Here is a 12500-nt window from a genome sequence, read left to right as displayed (position 1 = left end):
CCTGGAGCGAGTTTGGGTTTGTTTGGACCGCGTGCAGGTCCGCGTGTTACAGGAACCTGAGTAGGAATATGCTCCATGCATAAATATTCCGCACGTATTGTATTAAAAGTTGGAAAACATGGCGATGTTTCTTGGCAATGGAAACTCTTGGGCTTCTCTTTTACTCTTGATGAGAATCGAAAGTATTTTCTGAAGCTTCTTTTAAGTTCATCATGCCAGTGGAGGCCACAAATCCACTTATAAACGCCAGGGACCGGCTTTTCCGCGCTTTATTTTTCAAGATGGCGCTGATGTACGCTCGAACGTTTCCACCTCCTGTTCGTCTTGTTTTGGAGATGGGAGTCCTGGTGAAGGTAAACATCATTTTATTTTGAGTTATCGATGATCAAAGCAAACGTTTTAACCATTTTTTGAAAATGAGAAGTGTAAAAAACCCCGCAATCATGCCCTTGGAGAAACTTAAGTTATTTCATAAATTAACCCGTGTAAATAAGCTTACGTATTTTGAAATCTGATGGAGCGATCTTCAGCCTGCATGAATTTAGCTCCAATGGGCCAGGATCTTAATAAGACCTTCGCTTTTTTTGTTGTGTTCATCTCTGGTTAAGTGCTTTGTCTTGTTTTCATCACATAAACACAGCAACAACAAGACTTATTGGCCGAAGCGGAAAATACCATAATACTCTTCTTTTGCCCCCCTCCCCCCCCCCCCAAAAAAAAAAAAAAATTGAATAAGCATTGTTTCTGTTTTGTTATGGAGGGAAAAACAGACTATTATGGTACTTTCTGACTCAGCCATTTGTATTTTACTTCTGTTTAATACTTTACATGAAGGGGTGAGGATGCTCGTCAGAAGGAAAAAGGAAATCAGTCTGGGCGTTGCCCAGGCTTTAAAAACCCTGTGACCCTTCACCCAAAAAGGGGGTTTGCGGGTTTCTTCATGACCTCGGTGCGTAAACTTTGACTCTGTGAAATTAAGTGTCGAAATTCATGCCGTGAAATGGGGAGTGAAAAAATAACAATATTCACAGTGTGAAATTGATTAGGGTGTTCAGAAGTCAGTCGCACCATAAAATCTAGCATCTTGTTTTCTGACTCATCATGTGTAAACGCCTCCAGGCATCTTGTTTGTTAATATAAATTATTGCTAAACAGGCTTACACTGACTCAGAGAGACATGTACATTGTACACTTGTTCTTGCACTAGCAACGTTCCAGCTTTCATCGCAATAATTTCCCCTTCTTTCTTTTCCGAAAACAAATTTGAGAAAAAACAGTCATCCATTGTAAAACAACTTTAGGGGAAAAAATCACTCTTACCAGGTCAATAGAAACATGTAGGTCTGTGTGGTGAGCCATGATGCTCCTGTCTGGGAGTACTAAGCTTTGTACAAGAACAATAGAAATTAATGTGTGTTGTGTCAGTGAATCATAAGTACTCTGATCTTTTACCTGATGTATCAGGGTTTTCAAATTGAAAAAAAGTAGCAGGAGGAAATTGTAAAGTAGCCGGAGCACTATCTCATTGTGATGACAGCAGCCTGCAGATGAATCAACGGAATAACGAAATATTGCCATAAAGCGGCTTCCGTTGATATATTTCCTTTTACATACATGAAGTATTATCATAACAACGTCAGCGGTCTTGTTTCCTTTCTACCTCGATTCGCTGCAATTTGCAGTTTCGTTTGTCTGAATTTCAAAACACTTGCGCTGTTGAAGGCTTTTTTCGTTATGACTTCTTTCAGTCTTTTCTTGAAAATACATTTGGTGCAGTCAAGACCATAATGAGTAACATTTCATGAGAGACTGCCTTCTCATTCAATACGCGGATGCCGCTACAGCTGCAGATACTGTGGTCATTTCAGCCTTGGCATATTGTTTTATCGTCACTTTCAGAACAGTGAACTGCAACAACACGTAATATTTGTTAACTCTTATTCCTAAAATTATTGTTACCTATTTCTCTTCGAGACTTCTCCGCACTTGACAGAAAAGACAACATCGTTTGCTGCCTCCGCTTCATGTTGCAACTTTCATGTGAGAACAAATCTGCTGCTGCGCCGATACATGCACGTTCAAATGAGAGTCCGTGAACACGAGCAGACTTTCCTGCTAAAAAAAGCTCTCGCTTCGAAGATCAAAACGTATATGTAATAGCCGCACTGTTCATCAGTCCGCATTCATTTATTTCCTCGAAAAAAGCAGATTATGATTTGGTGAAACAGAATTGTGTAGAATACGGAATATAGAATTTGGAATACGAAAAGTACCAGACGCAAATGCTTGAAGTAGCCGGTGACTTGTGCCGGGCGTCGGCTAAATTTGAAAGCCCTGATGTATGGTCAAAAGAAATGTATGTGGTGATCCATGATGCTCTTGGCTGGGAGGACTGTGCTTTGTACAAGTACATGTCTTGAATACATGGAAAGGTGTAATGTGCCCGTGGGAAGGATAGGATACAAGCTACTTGGCAACGGCCAAAAGGGCAACTGGAAAATCAGAGTACTTTGCAGGATTTGAACAGGCTACATGTACACATGTAGGTTGTAGGTTTGAGTCCAGCCTAGGCCTTTTTCTGTTGTCCTTTTTGTCCATTGCCAATCAGCTTGTATCCTAGCATTTTATGCATTTAGCAGAGTCCCCGTCAATTGAGGGGGTTTATAATAGGTAACTACTCTTATCCTTGGTAGGTTCTGATAGTTGTCTTTGAAAGAATGCCTGTATAGTGAAAGAAAGGAACAATGATTTTTTTCACAAATCTTTAAAGGAAGAGCAGAGAGAATGCATCCAAAGAATGGTTTGTCTGAAAGAAGACATTATAGTTGTACTTACATGTACTACGGGATTTGCCATGGTGTTATTCACAGTCGGGAACATTCTAGAAATAATTGCATTGTTCCACTTCCACTGACTTGAGATTGTTTGTAGTTGTGGGAAGTCATTTGGTACATATTCGGAAACAACAAGTCGTGAATCCAAAAAGAGCCAAATAGAACTTTGCGCTGCAAAAATCTGGGAATCAGCTGAGCTTGACAGAGAAATTTGACATTGTTTATGGAAGTGCTGCAAAATGGTTTACTGACATTAATAGTTGAGTAGCTGCTGCTACTTTCATTTTCCTCGGAGACATTAGCATATTTTTAATTGGCATCTTTGACTTTAATGAATATTCGAGTTTAAATAAATTTTGTTGTGCTGTTGATTGCACCTGATAACATGGGGATTCAACTTTTCTGTGACTTTATCTTGAAATCCTTTGTTCCGTGATGGTTTAAACAGAAAAAAAGCACCAAATGCAACAATACTGGTAGCTTTGATTTTACATGTATGGATAAAATCTGACTTCGCAGACATTCCAGATAGAGAACTTCTCTTGAATTGCTGGTAATTTCTGGTGAAATTTGATTGGCTCACATTTATAGCATGACACAAGAGAACATCACTCTTGACAGGTGGGTGGCAGACGACTTGATGAGAAATTGTATCAGGCGTACCTTTTCGGGCCCTCTCTAAAAAAAAGTGCGCCTGATCGCAGGTTACTTACTGCCCTGCTTTCTGAGGCATTATGCAAAATAAAGTTGTTAATGGTATAATTAATTAGGCCAACCAGATTGTCAAGGCGGGTGAAAACAGAGCACAATTTTGTCACATTCTGTAATTGTTGTAGAAGATAGGCAATAGAGGGCCACCACACACCCAAAGTAATACAAAACCAGTGAAAAGTATCATTGTCATCATCAGATGGAAAAAAAATGGCTATTACTTGTTTCTCTAGGAACAATAATATTATCATATCAAACATGTACATGTACCATCACAAAATTTTGCATTTTGCACACTTTTAAAATACTGGTAAGAGTATTAAATAAATACAGAAAATTAATATCCATCTTGTAATGACTTGCAAGTTTCAAGCCTGTAAAAGTGTTTTTTGTTTTTCTTGACAGGCAATCACTTGCTTTGTGATCTTGGCTTACATACACAATGCGTTTTCAAGGACTCCTATAGACTGTTTAGACCATATCAAGGACAAGTGGCCAAGAGATGGAGTACTGAGAGTTGTTATTTCAAGAGGATCTGCAATGAGTAGATTACCAGAAAATGATACCATAAGAACTAATATTACCAATAGCAGTCTTTCTGAACATTTTCATGTCAATGTAAGTCATTTAGTAGTGGATGTTAAATCTGAACAAGATAACTCGTCTTCTTTGGGAGATCAGCACAGACACTCATTGGAGAACAAACCAAAAAAGAATCATCTTTCTGCAACAGAATCAGTTATACCAAGTGCATTTGAACTCCTTGCACCCATAAAGATTGAAGGTAAGTTGTGAGGATTGTTGAAAGTACTGTTAGTTAAACTACGGGAACTTAAGTTTTTTCACTGAGGTTGTTGCCAGGGGTGAATAAACCATCTACCCTAAAGTACCTAAATTAATTTTTGTAACTTCATGGGTGAGGGTAACATGTCCTTGGCAAACAAATTGTTTTTGTTTTAATAAATGTGTGTATTCAGGTGTTGTTTTATGCAAGGAATACCGGTAATAAAAACAAAATGCCCAAAATATGCATGAAAATGTACTTAGCACAAGGCTTTTTTTGCCTGTAGAATAAAAAATTATTATATAAACAATAGCCTCCATTTGGTGCAGAAAATATGCAAGGTTGAAAGGAAAATGTGGACCAGTCGATTGGCATTGATCCATTTCCCTTTCTTTCTGCTGTATGATGTTTTGCATACCAGCTGTAGTTCTCTCAGTTGACAACAAAATTAATAAGTTCCACACTATACATGTACATTTATTTCCAATTGCAAGAATAATCTTTTGTGCATTGCACTTGCTGATTCAGATAAATTTTCTGATTGAGAATGTTTTGATAGTAAAATTTAAAATTACAGAACCTGAGTGTTAGAATCTGTTAGAAGCTCATGAAAATATGTGACCACATTTTACTTAGCAATTTTTAGAAAGAAATGTGCGCAATTCTTGCCCCCTGCCATACATTTCTTTGAAAAAGTGACACGTTTGGGGTTCCAAATTTTCGTGAGTATCCAACTAGATTATGAACCTTCATCTAATTATTTACTATTAAATTGGTCAAGATAAACAGCAGTGAGGCCTATTTTTTGGTTGAAAATTGGGAAAGTGTGACATTGGTAAAAGGTCTATTTAAAACATCACCTGCTTTTAAGATTGTTGATGTGTGCAGTAAATTTTTTGTTTCATTTCTAGGTAATTTTTTTTAACTAGGTAACTTTTTTTTAACTATGTGTTTTTTTTAAATCAACTGTCAAAAAAAGGATTTTCTTTTTCTGGCGTGTGTAGTTAAAAAACAGGGGCTTGGTTTTTCAGGGGGTCTAAAAAAAGAACAAGACCCTCCTTTTCTCTGTTCTACTTGTGCTACCCCTCCCTCATAAATAAATTGTTATTTAAAAGATGATTTTTACAGCAAGGCCAAACATTTCTTGAAAGAAAAACAGGGAAGAAACGTGGCCTTTCAAGAAACAAAGATCGGTCTGAGCCGAAACAATTAACAAACTGGGAGCATCAGATGATAACTCAAAAGAAATGGGCTTACAGCAACGGCAAACATCAAGAAAGTAGCTCTCAAAACGGGAAATGTTTCAAATCTTGTCCCAAGAACACAGAGTGTGTGAAAAGGGGGCTTCAAGAATTACACAGAAATCAGCCAGCAAGTTGGTAACAAATGGGTTTAATAAAATGTGCTGATTCCATGCTTAGAAAGTGCCCACCAACCAATGGCAGCTCCAACATTTCTATCCTTTATAGAGATCGACTGAATGGAATTAACCCTCATTCCTAAAATGTGGGCAGTGTCCCTAACCTTACCTGAAAGATGATCATTCAAAATAAGTGCTCAGTAACCCAAATCACTAAGCTGAGCATTTGACTGAAATCACTAAAATTTGTTTGCCTTTAATAGTGCCAGAGAGAAAAAGTTTAACCAGCTTTTGAGAAATTTACCTAGTTAAAAAAAAGAAACTTAAGCTTACTTCCAAAAATATTACCTAGTTAAAAATAAAATCACCTAATTAGAAGAAAACTAACTAGTTGAAAATAAAAACTAACTGAAAACAAAAATTAACTGCAACATTGACAATGAGTGGGGAGATCTTTTCTGATCCTTGGCAACAACATCAACAGAAACCAAAAAAACAAAAAATAATAATTTGCCTTTTCAGAAGATAAAACAGAGGAGTACGCTGTTGAGTATGCCTTGGAGTACGGATTTCTCAGACTTTCATCAGAGTCTAGGAAGAAACTTGGTATCCCAGTATTGCTTGTTGAACTGGGTAAGTTTTCATTATGCATTAATTAATACATGTATAAATTATTGTGATTACTGTTGCAGGATTATTAAGAATTAGGTTTAGGGTTATTAAAGGTGCATGTGTGTGTGTGTTGGACAGGAGGGAAAAGGCAACTATAACTTCCACACCACAGCCCTCTTCCTGCTATCCAAAGTCTATCCTGGCCTCGGTTGTTCAAAAGGTGGATAATGCTTTCCACCAGATACATGTAAATCACTATCTAGTGGCTAAACACTAGCAAAATCAATTGTCATGAATTATCTACGGATAGCACTATCCACCCTTCAAACAACTGGGGCCAGGCCTCTTAAATATGGAAGTAGCCATAATTAACAGGACTAATAATTATTTACTTTAAGTAGGCATTTTACATGAAAGCGGAATCGACAGCGGGAGTTACGTATCACGTGTGAGCAAATGTCACAATGATATGATGATTTTTTAGTATGTTTGCACAAAGTCTGTCAAATTTTGCATACAGCTGTAATAGCAATCAGAATAAATATCAGTTGAAAACCTTTTGTTACCAAAAATCCCATTCAAAGAAATGTTTATCAAGGGAGCGACGAGAACACCTTCCACGCAAACCGTTTGTGTGACAGTCGCCGCGAATGCAGAATGTTGTCACACTTTCGATAAGTCACGCTAGAGGCTCAAAAGTCAGCTGCCTACACGTATAGTTAAGTTTCCAATCAGGTGGATATATTGTCATTCGATAAGGTTTTTTTTCCACGTTTGAAATACCTTTTTGCGATTTATCCGATTAAATTAAAGTTGGTTCTGAATTGAACGGCTCTCAGTTCGCGATCACTGTTCAGTTGATGGCTGAGAAGATGATGTCCCAGTCTTTGTGCAAAGGTGGTTCCAAGAGGAAAGAGAGATCCCGGTTCCAGGTTGAATAGATCATGTTTATTTCTACAAGACCTCTGTACTTCGTTTTTCTTACTGGTTTACTTTAGGTAACGTTAATCGCTCGATAAACATTCTCGACATTCAACACAGAGTGAAGTGCTTTTTGTGGAATTGAGGACGAACGTAGAGACCCATCCGACATTGAGGTAGACAGAGGTAGTTGACCTTTGTGAAGACTTCGAAATACAAAAGACAGCGTCAGTTGAAGATTTAGATGTCTGTTTACTTTGAAAGGTGTGAGAAATTTTCCAATTTGATTCCATCGTGTTCGAGAATTGCATTCCAAAATGGTGATCGATAGTTTAATAACATATATAGGAGTATCATACGTCCTTTTTTGTCTGAAGTCTGAGAATACCTTAAGTGGCATATTTCCCAGTATGTCCTCTCCCGAGGCTCTTCGACAAGCGAGGTAAATGAGCACATTTCGTGTGCTCTCTTGCTAGTGTGTTGTGTCATTTCGCACACTTGTTTTGTTTTCAAAGGTTAACACGCTTCTTTGTTCGACTGCTTTGTTGTTTCCAGCGTGTTCTATGAAACAAAAGAATTTGCTAATGAAGTGTGACCGTGCTATCACCTTTAGCATCAAAGTCATATGGAAGGTCACAATTGTTTGTAAATAATTGTTGTATAAATTAAATTTCAAGGTCAAGAACGTAATTAATTCACAGCAGATAAGCTTTAAGAAATACTTTTGGCTTCCCAAATTACACCAAAATGACTAAACAGCAGGAATTCCTGTCGGCGTTATGGAAACAACACTTTTCCAACAGGTTACCAATGGGTCACCAACTGTTTTTCCAGGTTGTGTCGAAAAGTGGGACAGGAACGTGGGGACAGGGGAGTCGGGGATGTGTTAGGATGCAGAAAGTGGAAGTACTTTTAAATATTCAAGCCTCAATATTCTTGGGGAATTGTAAAATGATCTGACAAATGGTCATACCAACATTTCGTTCATGTTGCCTATGTCAAATAAGGACTTAATGCAAAACAGTTGTCAATTTTTCCTAATGCTTTCCCACGGCTTTTTAGTGCTTTCAACGCGGAATACAAAGCCTGTTGAACCAACGGATTTCCCGACGCTTTCAACTCCTGAGGAGAATGCATCAGTCAAGATTTTTTACGGCAAAAATTAATATCAAACAAAAAACGTTTACCCTGTGATCTTGACAAGGTTCAAATCGGGGGCGTCTACAAAATGAAGACCGAAGACCCAAAAATGAAGACCCAAACCTTGCTCAAACGCATTGTTCGGTGCTAAAACAGTAAAATTGATAGGGTCTTCGTTTTGTAGAAATGCCCCCCCTCAGACTCGATTCTAAAACAAACGAATTCAAGAGGCTTTATGCCAGCCTCAAACTACTGTTTATGTCACGCAAAAAGAAACAAATGCCTTTAGTTAATTAAAAGGGCTTTTCCATATTACACGAAGGTTCACAATAACAAAGAAAAGACAAATTTTTTATTTCAGACATTGTTCGGACATTGTTCTATTCATCTTGAACAAGTGTCATCGTCTCCTTATACATGTACATTTGTAGTGTTGCACATGGAGACTGTCATCTAACAGTTCTCATTACAAACGGTATTGTATTAAAAAATATTCATATTCATGCTCAGTCGTAATACTGTGTGGGGGAAAATATTGATCAGCGGGCTGAGCCACGCAATTTTCGGTCGGGAGGGAGGGTGGGTCGTTCGCCTGGAAAACTTTTCACTCGAGTTCATGTATTACCATGCTTTTCACGCCTGTGCCAGAAAAGAGAAACGTCTGTGTGTAAAAAAGGAAAGAAACATCTGTGTGTAAAAAAGAAAAGAGAAAAAAAACAGGACCCAAAAAGAGCAAACTTGGCAGGTTCAAATTATGAAAAGGTATCCTCTTGTAATTGCAGGTCTGATCCATTGTTTCGGTACTTCGGTACAGATCATTCACACTCTAATTTTCGGCGAAGCTCATGTTTCCTTTATTAGCAGGAACGCCAGATATTCCTTATTTCATTGGCTATCACCTTTTTGTGTTGGCACCTCTCTTCGAAGATGTGTGACATTTTGAGTGCATCTTTCTGGGAAATCCCTCCCCTCAAAAAAATGAAATAGGGTATGTGCAATTGACTGATTTCCGTGAAATTTGGCCACATCCTCCGATTAATAAGGAACAAAACTGAGTTGGCAAAAATTTTACTTTAATTTGAACATATTTCTTTTGGCGATTTTATTGTTTAAGCGTGAAATGCTTTTAGCGAGCTTGAGGAACTTCATTTTGTAGTTTAAGGGGGGCAAAACAAAGACCCTATCGATTTTACTGTTTTAGCGCCGAACAATGCGTTTGAGCACGGTTTGGGTCTTTGTTTTGTAGAGGGTTGGTACATTTCGCTGACCCCCAGTCCATGGACTACCCTAAAAATACTATTTCAAATGAGTACTGTTGATCTATGTGTAAGCAGCATCTCAAATAGTGCTTACATGTACTTAAGCCTCAACACCCATTTTAAACACCATTGTTCAACAGTATTTAGGTCTAAGCACCCATATTAAAAAGGTTTAGCTTACAGGAATTAATCGGCCATCACAACAATAATTGAAAGCTATCAATGCTCACTTTATGTCACGCGTGACCAGTACTTCTATTTTGCTAACTATTTAAACTTTCAAAACAAATAAAATACAAAACATGTATGTCTACCTTTTGAGTTTTTGTTTTGCAGACTTGAAGCGCATGCAAATTTCTGAATATTAATAATAATAATAATAATAATAATAATAATAATAATAAATTATAGCATTCGCGGTTCGGTTCGGTGAATTTGCCTTAGAGCGAACAGAAGATATTGATGACGTCGTTTCAGTTAAGATAATAATTCTTTTTATGTTTTATTATGGAGGGAGCAAAGAAATCCGCTAATTCGTCTCTGTGAAGTAGGAAATAAACGTGGTGTTTCATCGCTGCAAACAGATCAATGGCACCGCTGACTTTGAAAGTATTAAATTGTACCTACAATTGTAAAGACAAACAGTTTAACTTGTTTAATGTTTTCCTACAGCGTATGATGAACATATGAATGATTGTTTACTCTCAACACCTAGAACGGCTTGCGTTTGCTTTCCCAACAGGTTTTTCCGAAAAATATATTTTTTCATGGCTTGGCACATAATTTTTCAACAGCTTTTCTCAACACCTCCAATGGGTTTTCCAACACTTCCAACACTTTTTCCAACACTTCCAATGGGGGCCCAATGGGTATCCAACACTTTGCCACATAGTTACTAAAACCCGTAATGATCCACAACGATCCACAACGACCCACAATAATCCACAATGATCCACAATGATCCACAACAAACGAAACCACCTATTAAAGAAGACCAATACAAGTATTTCATGGCCTTAACCTCGTTTTTAGGGCCTCTGCACTGGCCATCTGGAAAACGAGGAGGGATTGTGGACTCGACCCCATTCTGTTATTTACGTTTACTTAATAATTCAAAATATTGAAAATATCAAACAATTAAATTTTGAATTGTTTTAAAAATAATTGAAAAACAATAGCAAATAATTATAATGACCCACAATCACCCAGAATACCTTTCATAGTGCAGTAACACATTCACAAGGTTGTCAAAACAGGACACCTGGAGTCATGATGCGGGGCGGCGCGGCTTTTTCCCTTACAAATAACACTACATGGAGGATCCTATGTAACCTATTTTTGATTGAACAATGCCATAACCTCTTGCCTCAGGGATGAGGTCTATTATGTAGTCGTATGTAGTTACTAAATGGCACGTCATGGAACTAATATACACGAAAATTACCTTAAGTGGCCTCAAGATGGATTTTTATGGAGAACAAAGCCGATGAAACGTTTCATGTGACTTTATTAATATATACTTAGCTTTATTTGCTGACCGGCCAGGGAGACCTAGACCAGACTTAAGAGATTCTGTCCCGTGAAACACTGCAATTTTAAATTTTTTTTGTCCTGTTTTATCGAAAAAACCGGAAAAGCGTTAGTGTACGTTTTCCCGCGAGAGGTCACAAACTTCAACCCATGCAAGCAAATGAGTTAATATTTACACAACACCATGAATCTGCAAAGGCAGAAAAATCTCACAAAAACCTTTTCCAGCCAACAAACAACATAATTTATTTGCTATTACGGTAGATGCAAAAAAACACCTTCCTACTTAATTCTGTGCGTGCAAGCAAGCAACATACTCTGTGTAGAAAAACAATAAATTATTATGCAGCTAAATAAATTTCTCACCAAAGTTCAGGATCAAACCCTTTTCTGAAGAACTTTTTCCTTGAATAATGAAGCAGCTTTCTTTCAAATACCTCTTGACTAACAAGAATTGTTTTTTTTAAACCTGAAGACTGTGCAGAGTTGAGTACAAAATTAATAAATAAAATTAGATAAAATTATAAATAGCCAGACAACAGAGATCTGACTATCCACTCAAGAAAACCCATGTATATCCAACCAGAACAAGTTAGCAGAGAATTTGTCACCACAGTCTTAGTAAAATGTTAGAAATACAGCTCAATTTGATATCGGACGGCAAAAGATGCAATTGTTGTGGAAATCCATTATTCATCACATTTAAAATTCCAGATATTCATTTTCACTGCTTGTGTTGCTTATCAAATTGACATTCCATTCTTGAGCTCCATAAGGGTATAATTATTTTGTTTAAAGATCCAATGAAAATTCTTTGCATTACATCGGCTTCACCGTCATTGCTTGTACTGTGTCCATCACATTTCTACCATCCTCTGAAACCTAACAAAGACACACGCAGAAGACTAGGCCAGAAAGACCATAATACTTAGCAGGGAAGTGACTTTTCCATTTGCAGGCATGGAAAAAAAAAATTAAAAAACAGAGAAATTCTACTCATATTCTGACCAGATTTCCATGCATGGCAACCCAGTAAAAAAAGTCGAAGCTAAAGCAAGCTCAGACATTGTGCATGATATGTGGCAGCTGTTCCTTATAATTATGTACTTTTCAAGTGGGTGTTGTGGCACCCGCTTCTCATTATTGCTCTGTCCTGTCATGTATGTGGTAATTGACCACAGATATTTTTTTGTTAGACCCAGTAATTGAAAAGTGTTTTGGTGACAGTTTGAGTCGCTTCTTATTGGATGAGTTCCTTGGATATGATGATGTCCTGATGTCCAGTGTTAAGAGGCTTGCAGAGTATGAAGATAATAAAGGTAACTGCAGTGGTTGTGGTAAGCCCATGC

At 37.6% G+C, this 12500-nt stretch overlaps 2 protein-coding genes across 2 annotated transcripts in view; one reads left to right on the top strand and one right to left on the bottom strand.

Moving 5' to 3' along the window:
• The window catches only part of LOC138024353 (mRNA export factor GLE1-like), a 199957-nt gene that overhangs the window by 112953 nt on the left and 74504 nt on the right, over nucleotides 1-12500 (bottom strand). The window lies entirely within an intron of this gene.
• The window catches only part of LOC138024350 (membralin-like), a 35341-nt gene continuing 23038 nt past the window's right edge, over nucleotides 198-12500 (top strand). The window contains exons 1-4 of the mRNA XM_068871515.1: nucleotides 198-353; nucleotides 3951-4329; nucleotides 6212-6322; nucleotides 12348-12470. Coding sequence (XP_068727616.1) covers nucleotides 213-353; nucleotides 3951-4329; nucleotides 6212-6322; nucleotides 12348-12470 — 754 coding nt within the window. The 5' untranslated portion in view covers nucleotides 198-212. The remainder of the gene's footprint in view (nucleotides 354-3950; nucleotides 4330-6211; nucleotides 6323-12347; nucleotides 12471-12500) is intronic.

The sequence above is a fragment of the Montipora capricornis genome, chromosome 11 (assembly GCF_036669925.1).
Source record: "Montipora capricornis isolate CH-2021 chromosome 11, ASM3666992v2, whole genome shotgun sequence".
Classification (NCBI taxonomy): Eukaryota; Metazoa; Cnidaria; class Anthozoa; order Scleractinia; family Acroporidae; genus Montipora; species Montipora capricornis.
This window is presented reverse-complemented; position numbering and strand designations above follow the sequence as displayed.